The sequence below is a fragment of the Panthera pardus genome, unplaced genomic scaffold (assembly GCF_024362965.1).
Source record: "Panthera pardus isolate Hobbes unplaced genomic scaffold, ASM2436296v1 HiC_scaffold_7, whole genome shotgun sequence".
In the NCBI taxonomy this organism is placed as follows: Eukaryota; Metazoa; Chordata; class Mammalia; order Carnivora; family Felidae; genus Panthera; species Panthera pardus.
The window spans coordinates 79,328,805-79,345,138 of NW_026527002.1; the positions used below are offsets into that span (position 1 = coordinate 79,328,805).

At 44.9% G+C, this 16,334-nt stretch overlaps 1 protein-coding gene across 6 annotated transcripts in view; it reads right to left on the reverse strand.

Annotated features, from left to right (window-relative positions):
* The window catches only part of TRAPPC9 (trafficking protein particle complex subunit 9), a 570,776-nt gene that overhangs the window by 490,188 nt on the left and 64,254 nt on the right, over positions 1-16,334 (reverse strand). For all 6 annotated transcript variants that reach the window (XM_019459757.2, XM_019459759.2, XM_019459760.2 and 3 more), the window contains one exon: positions 3,092-3,308. In XM_019459757.2, coding sequence (XP_019315302.2) covers positions 3,092-3,308 — 217 coding nt within the window. The remainder of the gene's footprint in view (positions 1-3,091; positions 3,309-16,334) is intronic.

The window sequence follows — 16,334 nt, forward strand, 5'->3', positions numbered from 1 at the left end:
AAGCTCATAAAGGCAGACAGCTAAAAAAAGGTTACCAACAGACTTCTGCAGCTGTTCCTCTGAAATAAATCAGCATGGGTAAAATTTAGGGTGAGGCAGTCAGTTGCACAGCCATCGAAAATTACCTCTTTAAGACCGCAGAAGCTTAGAGTTATTTATTCCATCTCCCTCTGGCAACAATTACTGCTTCTAAATATTTTCTACCTGGAGATCCCTCATGAAGGAGACCTTGTAATGGGATCCCAACACACATGTCACTGCACAGTGTTGCATGTCTGGGGCCCTACGGCTTGGGAGAGAAGACTGAGGGCTCCAGTCACAGCCCCCACTGACCTCCTCGCCCACCGCCCTGCCGCACGCGGCTGGCCAGCCCTCCCTCTCATGTCCTGCTGCCGTATCGTGCACAGACTCGGCCCCACAGGCGTTATCTGGCAGGTACAGCGAGGCACCTGTAACCTCGTGATTTATTCCTTCCACCGACCCTCCATTTCCTTGGGAGCCAGGACTGTGTCTTATTCACCCAAGTATCTTTAATGCCTGGTGGGATGCCTGATACACGGTGGGGTTTCACAGCATGTGGGTCAAGTTGAAAGCCTCATGAGAGGCAATGCCCTCTTTTTCAGGCATGCAACTTAAGCACGTAGGGTAAAATGACATGATTTCTGGGATTTGCCCTAAACACGTCCACAAACGACAAATACACGGGGAAAAAAGGTAAAAATAAAGCACAAGTGGCACACTCTTGATAATCACTTACTCTGGGTGATGGGCTCATTGTACTATTCTCCTTAATTTGTAGATATTTAACTTACTTCATAATAATTTTCCAAACTGGAAGTCTTGGAGGTGCATGAACACACACAGACACACACACCACAAAATCTACCTCCTACCCTAGAGTCTGTCTTCCAAAAACCACTGGGAATGGAAAACAGCAGCACTCTTCATACCACGGGGACGCAGAGAAAGACAAGTCCCTGCGATACTTGCTCACTGTCCAAAGAAGCAAAGACCGAATGCCAAAACGAAATAAGAGATTTTAAAAAGGATTAAGAAGCTGAAATCAATTTCATGACTAACCAAGCCATGAATTCTAAATGACCCAATTTAACGAATCTCAACACTAGGGCATCAAGAAGGTTTTCTCACTTAAACATCAGGCAAATATCCCTATGCTGATTTTTTTTTTAAATACATAATGATACAGTTCCTGCCACAGGCAATTATGAGGAAGGCTGAGCACAAATCTTCTTAACACTAAATAGTGTACAAGCCACAATTTCTATGCGATTCAAACTGCTCCCGCAATAAAAGGTGACTCTCTTTATTCTTAAGACAGATATGCAACATATGACCAAGCGACAACATTTTCAACATCTTGCATTCAGAAAGTTCTCCCAATTTGAGAGTTTGTTACGTCCACAATTGCCTTTAAGCAAACCCATCTGCCCTGCCAGTCTCTTTTGCAAAAGCTCCTGGGGAAGACTGAATCCCTCACTCAGGAAAAGGCTGATCTTCATACATACACAGCACATTCACAAATCCTCATACACAGTAACACAAGATGAAAATGATAATACGCAGCCCTGTGAGCTGGCCAATACAACACCGTATGCTTCTGTGTGCCTACCCTCACTTTCTGTAACCAGCTAGGGAAAATGCTCATTTCAAGAAATAGAAATACATTTCAGGTCCTGAGAATACAATTTACTTTCATCCGCAGGTTCAGGGTTTGAGAACATTTCCATCTAATTCTCTGAGAAATGTTTGAAGTGGTCCAGAGCAACAGCGGAGATGAAGTTTAAAGAGATTTTTATTTCTTATTAAAAATATAGCCAGCCAACATTTATCATTTTTACTTTATTTGATCGCACTTCTTTACCTTCGGTCTCAACCTCTTTCACAAAACGATGGCAAGCGTCCCCTCCCAAACAAAAGGCCAAAAAAGTACCGAATCACTTGAAGATGTGCTCATTTGTTGTACTTTTTAAAAGAAACCTACGTTGTTCATCTCATTCAAAAATTAAGATCAAGAAATTCTATTCGACAACTGGCAACCAACACACGAAGCTGTAGCCGCTCACTAGGCTTTGGGACACCTGCCGTGTGCCGGCCGGGGGACACAGTGGGAGTCGGGGGCTCTGCTCCCACAGGGCACACAGGCTAGTGTGGGAAGCATATGTGAAACCATCGCCCCAACTGATTTTTAAACGCACGTGCAAATCATGGAAGGTGCCAGGAGGAGGAACAACAGGATTCGATGAAAGAGGAAAGATAAACAGGTTCCGCTTAGGCTGAGGGACCCTGGGGGACCTCTCTGCGTAGGTGACGTTCAGCTGAGACCCAAGGGCGGCTGGCAGTTAAACAGTGAGGAACAGGGAAGAGCGTCTGGAAGGAAGCCTCCGACCCTGGACTCTCAGATGTTATGTTTCACAGGACACATCAGACGACTCCTGGTGACTCACAGAAGGCCTGGGTAGCCGGCTCTCCCTCTGGAGCCAGCTTGCAGTTACATTCAAAGGGCACCAAAAAACGGTAACTGGAAAGCAACAGCGACCTTGCCTACTGTCTCTCTGAAGCACGGTAAACGGGGATTCTATTCAGTGTGCAAGTGGAAACTTTTAAAATACCCTTTATCCTCTCTGTACAAAACAACTGTGTGATTGCTCTAAAAACTCTGCCCTTTTCCCGAGCGCTAACCTCCTCCCACGAAACCTCTCTGGAAGGTGGCTGAACTGAGCCTGTACCCACCTTCACAGCCCCATCTCTTCTTCCACCAACAACACCGAGCTTTTTGAACGTAAATCCCACAGGCGTCCACGACTTGCCGGTTATTTCTGCCCTGAACTCCAATCTCTACCACCAGGGCCAGGACAGGGACCAGCCAAAAGAACGCCAGCCCCCAAGCAAAGCACCACTCTTTGTTTATTAGATCATCCTAAGTATTCTCGTAAGTACCCAAGGGCAGGCGGGGGCTTGGTGGTTTTGAACCCCATCCGCCGCCAACCACAGTGTCTGACCGGGAGGGCAAGTGCTCAAACGATGCGTGGGGAACTGGGCCAAACAGTTGCAGCAGTGAGACCTCCAATACCTCTGCTGAAGTCCTTGGGGTCCAGCGACAGGCTGTAGCCGGGAAGCGTCTCCAGGAGCAGCTTGTAGCAGGCCCTCCACCCGGGCTCCGAGATGCTCGGGGCCACGCACTGCATAGCGGCCACGCGCTTGAAGAACGCGGACTTCCGATGGAAGCCGATCAGTTCGTAGAGCTCAGAGAGGATGCTGTATCGCTGGATTTTTTCTTCTTCGGAGAGCTGGAGCACAGACAGGAAGCAAAAAGCTTGTGAGAAATGAAACACATAAAAAGAGCTTTTTCATAAAACGGAGACACGATGAAACGCTGAGGCAGAGCCAGGCCGAGTTCCCACACCCTGAAGACACCACCTGGAAAAGCACAGAAACGGTGATACACACAAGTCCCAAAGCCTTTAGGAGACCCATCTCTTCAAGTTCATCCTGTCCTTTTGTGAGTAAGGTCCGTAACTCTGGAACAAAGGCATTTGTTACGTAGCACACGGCATCCGCTTTTAGCTCCCTTAGAAAAGAAAAGGAACGACAGTTCACCGAGACACTAGGATTTCGGAAGGGACCTCCATCAAACACGCAACTTTTCAAAGCAGAAAACATATGGAGCCACTTAACCAGACAACGAGCCGTTAACAACCACAACACCTGACTTGGGCTTCAGCCTTCATGCTTCCAGAAAGTTTTCTTTCATCCGTGACCTGCCTGGACTCTCCCCACACCCCCGTGATGCAGTAACAACTTCTGTTTCTCAAACGGCAGCAAATCTATTGCACCTCAATCATTACAACAATCCCATCAACTATTTGTACCCCAGCTCACGGATAAGGGAATCTGAAGCTCAGAGAGGTATTAACAGCTATGTAAATCACACAGTCCAGAAGTGTCAGAGACCAGACCAGAATTCGGGTCAGGGCTCTGCTAACCCTCACTGAGCCACAGCTACCTGTAAAGAGGGAGGCTAGTCCCCGCCCACCCTGCTGCTCAAGGCTATGCCGCTTAAGGAGGCGGTTCGGTCCCTCTGCCAGCCCTGATGATCAGCCTGTTGCCCAGATACCTCTGTGAGCACAGAACCACAGCCTGGCGGCCCCACCAACTTGTGCTCCTCAGTGCCCTCTCCGTGCCCACCTCCATGGTCCTCACCTGGGCCCTCACCTGGAAGACGAATCTAAATGGTCTCCCAACCAGCATTCAAGACCTTCCTTTATCCACTCACAGACACGCGCCAGACCGGTGTTCCTGGGGCACAGCTCAGAGCCCGTCACCCCTTCTCAGAAACACTGGGAAGCCCCTGGGTACTACAACCACAAACCCAGAGCCCTCTCTGGCACACCAGTGTGCCCTCGTAACCCCAGGCCCGCTGCCTACCTGTGACCCAGCCAAATGGGACAATTCTGATGTGTGTGTTTTCTCATTCTGTCGACACCTGTTCACTGAATGCCTTCTGGGGTCCACCGCCCCTGGGGCTGGGCTCACGGCAGGGAACAGAACAGGGAAAGACGCCTGCCCTCAGGGAAGACAACAGTGAAGAAATGTAGGAAGAACTGCTCAGAGTTCAATGAAACACAGATGAGGGCTGACTCTCCAGGAGGCAGGGATGAAGGAGGGGTCAGCCAGGCACGGATATTCCAGGCAGAACAAGAAAGTAACAGGCAGGCCCGTGTCCCCCCACGGCAGCAGCCCACCCAGCACCCCTCCCAGACACTGGGCCTCCTGCTCTCCGGTGTGAGCAGCCTCTTCCTTCCCTAAATCCTCACCGCCTTTCTGGATTCCACTGCGTCATTTCCCTCTTCTCCTGCATTAGTCACATTCATACTCAATCTCCGTCCCCCACCACACCCCCCGTACGACCACTGGACATTTTCTAAAGTGAAAGCATCATTTTTTTTATATTTCATACAGGATTTACACATAGAATATATAAAGAATTCTTACAATTCAATAATAGGTAGACAAGCAACCCAACTTAAAATGGGCAACGAGCGGGCGCCTGGATGGCTCAGCCGGTTAAGCGTCCGACTTCAGCTCAAGTCATGATTTCTTGGTTCGTGGGTTCAAGCCCTGTGTTGGGCTCTGTGCTGACAGCTCAGAGCCTGGAGCCTGCTTCGGATTCTGTGTCTCCCTCTCTCTCTGCCCCTCACAGTGCTCGCACTCTCTCTCTCTCTCTCTCAAAAATAAACATTTTTTTTAAAAATTTTTTTAAAAAGGAGACACACAAATGGCCAATAAACACATAAAAAATATTCAACATTATTAGCCATCAGGGAAATGAAAATCAAAGCCACAAAGATACACCATTCATACCCACTAATAAGGCTAACATAATAAACACGTAATAATAAGTGTGGAAAAACTGGAACCCTCATACACTTCTGGTGGGAATGTAAAATTGTGCAGCAATTTTGGAAAACAGTTTTGGTGGTTCCTCAAGAGTCATCATATGACTCAGCAATTCCACCCCAGACATATAGCAAATAGAAATTAAAATATATATTCACACAAAAACTTGCACATGAATGTTCACAGCTGCATTATTCATAATAGCCAAAAAGTAAAACAACGTGAATGTCCATCAACTGAAGAATGGACAGACGACACGTGGTATATCCAAATAATCAAAATCGTTTGGCACTAAAAAGAAAATGAAATACTGATACACGCCCCAACTTTGATAGACCCTGAAAACACTATGCTATGTGAAAGACAGAGATTATATTGTGTGATTGATTCCTTCTTCGTGAAATGTCCCAAATAGGCAAATACAGAAAATAGAACGGTGATTTCCCAGGTTTGGGGTGAAGCAGGGGAGAAACACAGAAGGACTGCCAATGCGTGCAGGATTTCTTTTCAGAGAGGCATCATTTTTTATATGAGATTTTTTAAAATTTTGAATTGAACTATAGTTGACCTAAAATATCAAATTAGTTTCAGGTGCACAAATAAAGGCTTGACAATTACAGACCTGGTCAAATGCTCAATATAATCAGTGTAGCTACCATCTATCACCACAGAGGGCTTGCAGTATCACCTGACCATATTCCCTCCGCGGTACTATTCATCCCCGTGCCTCACTTATTTCACAGCTGGAACTTGGTGCTTCTTCATCCCCTTCACCCATTTCCCCCATCCAGCCACCCCTCTGGCAACCACGAGTTTATTCTCTGTATATATGAGTCTGTTTGTCTTTTCACTGTTATCGTCTGTTCATTTTTGGGGGGGTTTTTTTTAGATTCCACATGTAAGGGGAGATCATATGTTATTTGTCTTTGTCTGACTTATTTCACTTAGCATAATGTCCTCTAGGTCCATCCACATTATTGTGAATGGCAAGATTTCATTCCTTTTCATAGCTGAGTAACACCGCAGTGTGTATGTGGGTCTACAGACGGACACTTGGACTGCGTCCACACCTTGGCCACTATAAATAACGCTGCAATAAACACAGGGGTGCATGTATCCTTCCAAATCAGTATTTTCATTTTCCTCAGGTAAACGGCCAGAAGCAGAATTACTGGATCATATGGTCCTTCTATTTTTACACTTTTGAGGACCCTCCATTCTGTTCTCCAAAGTGGCTGCACCAGTTTGCATTCCCACCAACGGTGCACGAGGGCTCCCTTTTCTCCACGTGTTCACCAACACTTTTTTTTTTTTTTTTGTCTTTTTGATAACAGCCGTTCTGACAGGTGTGAGGTGGCATTTCATCATGGTTTTGATTTGGACTTCCCTGATGATGAGTGATGCTGAGCACCTTTTCATGTGTCTGTTAGCCATCTGGATGTCTTCTTTGGGGAAAATGTCCATTTAGGTCTTTAATCAGATTGTTTGGTTTTGAGTTATATGAATTCTTTCTGTTTTGGATATTAACCCTTTATCAGATATATCATTTGCAAATATCTCCTCCCATTCACTGGGTTGCCTTTTTGTTTTATGGTTTCCTTTGCAAGTGCAAAACCCTTTGAGTTTGGTGTGGTCCCAACAGCTTATTTCTGTTTGGCTTCCCTTGCCTGGGGAGACAGATCCAGAAAAGTGTTGCTAAGGCTGATGTCCAAGAGATTACTGCCTATGTTTTCCTTTAGGCATTTCATAGTTTCAAGCCTTATATTTAGGACTATAATCCATTTTGAATTTACTTTTATATATGGTGTATAAGAATGTGGTTCAGTTTCACTCTTTCGCATGTAGCTAGCTGTCCACTTTCCACAACACGATTTATTGAAGAGACTGTCTTTTCCCTATTGTATGCTTTGGACTCCTTTGTCATAGATTAATTGACCATATAAACCTGAGTTTATTTCTGGGCTCTCTGTTCACTGATCTATGTGTCTGTTTCTGTACAAGTACCATACTGTTTTGATCACTATAGCTTTCTAGGATAGTTTGAATTCAGGAAGTGTGATGCCTCCAGCTTTGTTCTTCTTTCTCAAGACTGCTTTGGCTATTTGGGGTCTTTTGCGGTTCCACACAAATTTCAGGATTCTTTGTTCTAGTTCTCTGAAAAATACTATTGATATTTTCATGGGAATTGCTTTGAATCTGTACATTTTTCTGGGTAGTATGGAGTTTTAACAATGTTAATTCTTCCAATCCATGAGCATGGTATATCTTTCCATTTATTTATGTCATCTCAATTTCATTCACCAATTTCTTATAGGTTTCAGAGTACAGGTCTTTCAACTCCTTGGTTAAGTTTATTCCTAGGAATTTTGTTCTTTTGATGTAATTGTAAATGAGGTTGTTTTCTTAATTTTCCTTTCTGTTATTTCATTATTAGTGTATAGGTATGCAACAAATTTCTCTATATTGACTTTACGTCCCACACCTTTCCTGAATTCAGTTATTAATTCTAGTAGATATTTGGTGGCATCTTTAGGATTTTCTATAGATAGTATCATCTCGTCTGCAAGTAGTGACAGTTTTCTTTTTTTCTTACCAATTTGGATGCCTTTTATTTCTTTTTCTTGTCTGACTGCTGTGGCTAGGACTACTAGTACTATGTGGAAAAAAGTGACAATAGTGGACATCCTGGTCTTATTCCTGATCTTAGAGGATATTTGCTGTGGACTTGTCACATATGGCCTTTGTTACGTTGAGGTATATACTCTAAAGTGGAAGCATCATTTCACATTCACACTGGTAACCTAAGTGAATTACAGTTGCCCCACATGTTCACCAACACTAGATGTTATCAGTCTTTTCCATTTCAGTCATTCTGGGGGCTTCAGTTTGCATTTACCTGATAACTAATGGTGTTAGACATGCTTCCATACAATTACTGGCCGCCTCTATATCTTCTATCATAAAGCATTTGTTCAAATTTTCTGGTCATTTTTTAAAGTTATATCATGTGTCTTATTACTGAGTCATAGGAATTCTTTATATATTCTCAATGTTCTATTTTCCCAGTCTGATGCACATTTATTTTCCAAAAGGAGTCTTTTGATAAGCAGAAATTGTGAAGGAGCTCAATTTATTAATTTATCAATTGTAAAGTAGCTCAATTTATTTTTCTTTTATGGTTAAAGCTTTCTGTGCCCTTGCCTAAGAGACTTTTGCTTACCCCAAAGTCCCAGATATATTCCCCTATGTTCTCTTGTAGAAGCTTTATGCTTAGGTACAGGATCCATGGGGATGTGGATTTAAAGGACAAGGTCTTTGCCCTCTTAGCATACAGTACCAGCTGCAGAGAGATGCCAGCGCAGTGAGGTGCAATCATGGGCAGGAGACTAAGGAGGTCTACACAGGAGAGGCTGAAGTACTTAATGCTTTCGGCACATACCTGTAAACTCCCAGACCATCAACTGTATCCTTTGGTTTTAAATACGGTAAAAGATGTTGGGGGATGTAAAATATTAGTAGTCATAGCCAGTATGCTCAACGAGGCCACCATCTAAAATAAGGATGACAGCCAAGGCAAGATGAGAAGCCGTGGCCTCTAATCCCTCAGAGTTCCCACTGATTCTTTCATGGACACTATTAAGGATGAAAGACCAGGGGCACCTGGGTGGCTCAGTTGGTTGAGCCACTGGCTCTAGATTTCAGCTCAGATCATGACTTCATGATTTGCGGCATAGAGCCCCACATGGGGCTCTACGCAACAGCATGGAGCCTGCCTGGGTTTCTCTCTCCCTCTCTCTGTGCCCCTCCCCTGCACACTCATACTCTCTCTCCCTCAAAATAAATAAACATTAAAAAAACATTTAAAGATGAAACACTGGAATACTCTCATCGGTAATATACTCTTTGATTCTTTATATCATTTGAACATAATAAGAAACCAAATGATAAACACTATAAATAGAACTACAATCACTTCAAGCCCCAGAAAATCTTGGGCACAACTGCTTCAGAGCCCCCGGAAAACACTTGACTGAAAAGCCCCTCATTGCCCATGGGACCTGTGAAAAGCCATGTTAGGTCAGCAGAGACATCCACAGCACAAGAATCTGGGGAATATAAAAGAGTCCCAGGCAAAATTTTAGGCCACAAGCTTCACCAAATTTTGATGTGAAATCAAATTCCCAAATTCATTTCAGATCTGCTGCTCTTTTAGGGAGTATTAATCAACACATCTTGTTCTAGTTTTTCAATAGGCTGCATGGCCACGACAGCTGAGCCCACAGGGCCCAGACATTTGCATGAAGTTCCAATGGAAAGTAACTGAAAGATTACTCAAGACAAGTAGCTTTACTCATAGGACGGGCTCTGAGGAATTCCAATGCTAACTTAACCATTCCCTCCCCAACTTGAAAGCACGTCCACACCCGTTTTATCCACTGGAAACAAAGCTGTGCTATTAACGAACAGGAAGCTGGCTGTCTGGAAGGATGGGATAGGCACAGGAATCAGAAAGACCCAAGTGCCAGCTCCAGATGTGCATGCACATCACTAACTCTGGCGCTTTCCTTATTAACGCAGGTAATAAAATCCATTCATGACCATTGGGAAGACTAAATGAAATACTGTGTGTGGTCAGCACAGGCTTAAAACTCCTAGTGAGTGTGCAGGAAATGGGAAATACCACTGTTAACTAATTAACGCCTTTGATGTCACTGGTGTTAACTCAAAATTAGCCAGCCAGAGATGTTCCAGAAAATGCCTCAACGGCCATCAGCCTTCTCAAACATGGGAACCTGCGGGGACCTGACGAATAAGGCAGCGGCAGTCGCTGTGAGACAACCCAGTGATGGCTCTACCAGCGATGACTGTGACATAGCAGGGCAGAAAACCGCGGGGACCGTACATTCTCAAGTGTGGAAAACACATTCTGTTTCTATCCACATTTATTTCTAGCCATAATTATACAGAGAGAAAATATATCTTCAAAATTACACAAAATTTCCATACATACGTGTCAAAACAGTTTGGAAAGGAAAGAACGTAACTTTCTTCCCTGCATCCCAAAGCAGGGTTACGAGGTTTGTACCAAGGACCTTTCTTTAAAAAGCATCTGCTAAAGTAACTGGATCCATTTTTGGTTTTAATCATTCAAAGGGAAAGGATTAAAAACAAAACAAAACAAAGTTACATAAGCCCTGGTCCCTCGATGGTTGACAAGGTCATGGAGGAAACAGACAAGCCAACAAGAAATCAATGTCCTGAGTTCCCAGTTCCCGAGAAGAAGAGGGATGGAGGGAGGGGTGGTACTGGGGCAACTGTGCCCAGCACTGTTAGGCAGGTACCTAAAAGGCTCCTAGAGCAGGTGCACACACCATGTGCCTAACACCTTGACAAACATTAAAGAGAGATGAAACTTATAGACTATCAACCCTTGGTAAGGATGCTACCCAAAACTGCTGGAGCACTTGACTTTGCTCATCTCAGTTCCCTTGATTTCATTCTTAGATAACCTTAAAAACCAAGTCACCTGGCCTCAAGAAGTACTGCCTGCCTTTACCAACTTTGGGTTTAGTGACCGAGCAAGCTTATGCGTAACTGGACAAACTCTGACTATGTCTTTCTCAGCATCCATTCTTTAATTCCGAAGAGTCCTGAGTTGAAGTATATCCACCATAAAATCTATTCCTTCCAATGACAAGTCATGGAGCCTGGAATTAAAAGCCAACTACATAAGTCCATAAACAACCAAACTGTCACCCACCCATCATCACTTTCTTAATATTATCTCCTGACTGTAATAAACACCTCCCTCCACCAAGCTCATAAAACACAGATTTGTCTCCTCAAATAAAATGTAAGCTCCATAAAAGAGAAGACTGTTTCATATTCACCTCTGAATTCCTAGCATACTACAATATCAATGAATATAATTATGAAGATAGCTTTTTCCTCTAAAAAATCTTTTTGCATATTTAAATGAAACTTTGGGAGAAAGGCAACGTTGATATATTTGGGCTCCGACATCCTGATTCAGAACCATATGAGGACCTTTTTGTATTAACTGTTCATTGAGTCATTCAAAACACAATTTCTCATTCCAGGAGGATTTATATATTTCTGCCAAGAGTTTATGGTCACTCCCATGCCAGGACAACTTGAAACTAAATCCTCAGGTTGGGTTGTTTTTTCCCTTCGAACAAGATTCAGAGTTTCCTTATTTTCTTGCTTTGAGGAGTGGGATTTTTTTCTTCTAGGTCTCCCTTTCATTAAACATAGCTCAGGGAAGGTCTTGGCTTTACAGATGGGTCTGCCACCTGATTCCCAATGGGGGCCGCCCTGAGGCTCACCTCCTGTCCCTCCTACATGGGCGGTTGAAACCATGTTCCCAGAGGTAGGTGGCATTTGCTGCCTTCTGAGACTCACTTACCTTCCAAAATTCATGCTTTGTAGTTGTTTTGGCCCCAAAGGATTTCCCCCTTACTTTTTTGCTATGCATCTTGAAAAGATGGGGGGAAAACTTTACCTTTTTTTTTCTAATATTTATTTAATTGGGGCAGAGCGCAAGTGGGGGAGGGACAGAGAGAAGGGGACAGAGGATCTGAAGCGGGCTCTGCGCTGAGAGGCTGACAGCAGTGAGCCCGATATGGGGCTCAAACTCACGAACTGCGAGATCCTGACCTGAGCCGAAGTTGGACGCTCAACTGACTGAGCCACCCAGGTGCCCCGAAAAGTTTCATCTCTTAATCAGCATATTTAAAAAACACATGCAAAGAGGGCTTTTGAGAGTTTCTACACCATGATATTGCCCAAACAGAAAATACACTAGTTTTCCTCTAAACATACATATCTGAATTTTTCTTTAACTATTAACGGACATTTTTTAATTAAAAAATAATTAAGGGATGGGGCGCCTGGGTGGCTCAGTCGGTTAAGCGTCCAACATCAGCTCAGGTCATGATCTCACGGTCCATGAGTTCGAGCCCCATGTCGGGCTCTGTGCTGACAGCTCAGAGCCTAGAGCCTACTTCAGATTCTGTGTCTCCCTCTCTCTCTGACCCTCCCCCATTCATGCTCTGTCTCTCTCTGTCTCAAAAATAAATAAACATTAAAAAAAAATTTTTTTTTTAAATAATTAAGGGGGCGCCCAGGTGGCTCAGTCGGTTAAGCATCCGACTCTTGATTTTGGCTCAGGTCATGATCTCACAGTTCATGAGACTGAGCCCCACACCTGGCTCTGTGCTGACAGTGTGGAGCCTGCTGGGGATTCTCTCTCTCTCCCTCTCTCTCTGCCACTCACTCACGTACTCGCTCTCTGTCTCAAAAATAAATAAATGAACTTTAAAGCAACTAAAATAAAATAAAAATAGATAGTTAAGGCCTGCCATAGACACATGAAAAAATGCTCAACATCACTCAGTATCAGGGAAATGCAAACCAGACCCACAATGAAATATCACCTCACACCTGTCAGAACGGCTAAAATCAAAAAGGCAAAAAATGACAACTGTTGGCAAGACCGTCAACAAAAAGAAACCCTTGTGCACTCTTGGTGGGATTGGAAACGGGTGCAGCCACTGTGGAAAACAGCATGGAGACTCCTCAAAGACCTGAAACAGGGGCGCCTGGGTGGCTCAGTCGGTTAAGCGTCCAACTTTGGCTCAGGTCATGATCTCGCGGTTGGTGAGTTTGAGCCCCTCATCGGGCTCCGTGCTGACAGCATGGAGCCTGGCTTCAGATCCTCCTTCCCCCCTCTCTGCCCTTCCCCTGCTCATGCACGCGTGCGCTCTCTCTCTCAAAAATAAACATTTTTTTAAAAATTAAAAATAGAAATACCATATGATCAAATAGTTCCACCCCTGGCTTTTATCCAAAGAAAACAAAAACATTAATTTAAAGATAGATGCAGCAAAAAAATAAAAAATAAATAAAAAGTAAAAAAATAAAGATAGATGCACCCCTCTACTTACTGTAGCACTATTTATAGTAGCCAAGAGATGGACACAACCTAAGGGTCCACTGATAGACACTCATGGATAAGCATAGCGTGTGGATGGTGGGTAAGGAAGATACGGACATATATATATGCACATACACAACGGAATATTACTCGGCCATAAAAAAGAGATGGGATTGTGCCACTGCAACAATATGGATGGACCTAGAAGGTATTATGCTGAGAGAAATAAGTCAGTCAGAGAAAGACAGATACCATAGGTTTCCACTCATTTGTGGAACTTGAGAAACCGAACAGAAGACCATGGGGGAGGGGAAGGGAAAAAAGAAAGTTACAGAGAGGGAGGGAGGCAAACCACAAGAGACTCATGGATACTGAGAACAAACTGAGAGGGTGGATGGGGAGGAGGGAGAGGGGAAGTGGGGGCTGGGCATTGAGGAGGGCGCTTGTTGGGATGAGCACTGGGTGTTGCATGGAAACCAATTTGACAATAAGTTATATTTAAAAAAAAAAAGACTGGAGTTTCAATGACAGAAATGATAATACTAATTCACTCATATTATAAAGTACGTCTTCACGTTCAGCGAGCAACATGGTGGGGTCCTCAGGGACGAAGGATTTTATGAAAACGCTCAGCTCGGGGACAGGCGTCCTTGGTGAGCGCCACAGCCACGCAATCCGGCTCACTCGTGCCACCTGACTGGGATGCTCCAAAGGCGCCTCAACCTCCACCGGCGCAGAGCCGTCCCCACGGTCCTCCTCCCACAGCTGTCCTCCTTGGGGCCCCTGGCCGCCTGCCCCCACTGGCACACACACCTCCCCACCCCCCCGCCCAGAGCTCAGCATCGTCCTCGCACCCCCAGCTCCCTCACAGCCTGTGATCAGGGACCACTTCCTATCAAGCGTACCTCCCCTGACAGTCGTTCGCCAACACGCAGCCTGAAACGGGCACCGTGCCGCGCACTGCACGCGCGTTAGCTCGCTGACACTTCACGACAGGCCCGGAGCGTCAAGGCGTTAGCAGTCCAACCGATTAGAAATTCTGTTTCCTCAAGTGAGCCGTCCAGGTCACACAGCTCCTAGGTGGCTGAGCTAGGATGAAGCCCCACTTGACAGCCAAACCTCAAAGCCACCTCCTCTAAGTCCCCCGTCACCCCCTGCCCAGCCTTCCACAGGTTTCCAAGCATGGACACGCAAAGAATGATCCTTCACAGCACAGTAGGCCCTGGCTTAAAGTCCTCAGGCTGTACACGGGAGGCTGCACACAGCCCACAAAGCCTGTGGCGGTCGGCTTCCCGTCACCTCCCCCGTGCGCCTCCCGCACGCCTGTCCGGCCGGCTCTGTGTGCCTCAGACCCTAAGCGCCCACCCTCCCTCCCACCTTGGGGCTCCCCGCTTGCTAATCCTCTGGCCTAGAACTCAAATTCTGTAGAACCCTGGACTCCCGCGCAGGAGTACCGTACCACGTAAATCTCAATCACACAGTGGACTCCACGGTCACCCTCTTTGACACGGACCCAGGGTCAGCTCTCAGAAAAAGGCTTTCGTGGGAGGAACCCAGATCTCGTTCTTTATGTGACTTCTACCCATTGAGCCGTAGTCAGCGCTCGTGGCTCTGTTTCAACAGATGACTGGCAAAATATTTAGTAAGCTCACCTCAGCAGGCCATGACAAGCATATTAGAAAATATCAAATTGGCTGTGCCTACAACTGCAGCCAACCAACACGGCCATGGGGGAGAGAGCCCTCGTTCTCACAAGTGCCGTTCGATCATTTACACCTGGAGGTGTTTAATAAACACAAGTGCTAATCAGTCAAGCTTCCGAACGTGACCCTCTTCAAAGACATACGAATCAGGTTTCAAGTACAGCACTCTTACCAGAAATTTATTTTGGAACAGATAGCCCTAAGCTACTCTATGCATCTGACTCAAAGCATCTGACTAAATTCACCCAAAGGATTAAGGTGAATCCATCCTGAATACGCTCCCAGTAGGACCCACACAGTGCCCCACCCAAGGGTCTGATTTCTCGCCATCACATTATGTGCTCGGGTAGCTTAACCTGAGTCTGGGTTTCTCGTTTATAAAATGGGGGGAAAGAGGCAATTGCGAATACATTCATTTAACAAATATAGATCTGGCACTTACTGTGAATAAAATCCTAGGAATACACAGATAAATGCCCTCAGGAAGCTCAGCCTTTCCATTTACAATAGCATTGAAAAGAATAAAATAATGAAATAAATTTAACGAAAAAACGCATAAGACCTGTACACTGAAAACAACAAAATACCACTGAAAGAAATTTTTAAAGACCTAAACATATGGAAGACACCTCATGTTCATGGGATGGAAGGCAATATAAAGACGTCAAAACTCCCCGAAGTGATCTACAGATTCATCCCGATCCCTATCAAAATGCCAGCTGGCTTCGTTGGAGAAACTGGCACGCTGACCCCAAAATTCACACAGAAGTTCGAGGGACCCAGAATAGCTGAAACAATCTTGAAAAGGAAGAGCAAAGATAGAGGACTCACACTTCCCCACTTCAAAACTGACTACACAGCTACTGTGATCAAGTCAGTATGGCACTGGTACAGATGGACATATAAATCAGTAGAATAGAATCTAAAATCCAGAAAAAACCTCACACTTACAGTCATTTTTCCACAAGGGGCCAAGACCAATCAGTGGGAGAAGGATGTGTAGTCCACAGAGGGCGCTGGGACAACTGGGTGTCTACCTGCCACAGAAGGAGTCTGAGCCCAACTGTGTACCATCAAAATTAACTCAAAATGGACTCACCGACGTAAATGTAAAAACTAAACCCATAAACTTCCCAGAAGGAAACAGTAAATCTGTGTGACATTGGATCAGGCTACGTTTTCCTAGACGCAACACCAAGAGCATGAGTGACAAAACAAGCAACAGGTAAACTGACTTCATTAAAATTAACATCCAT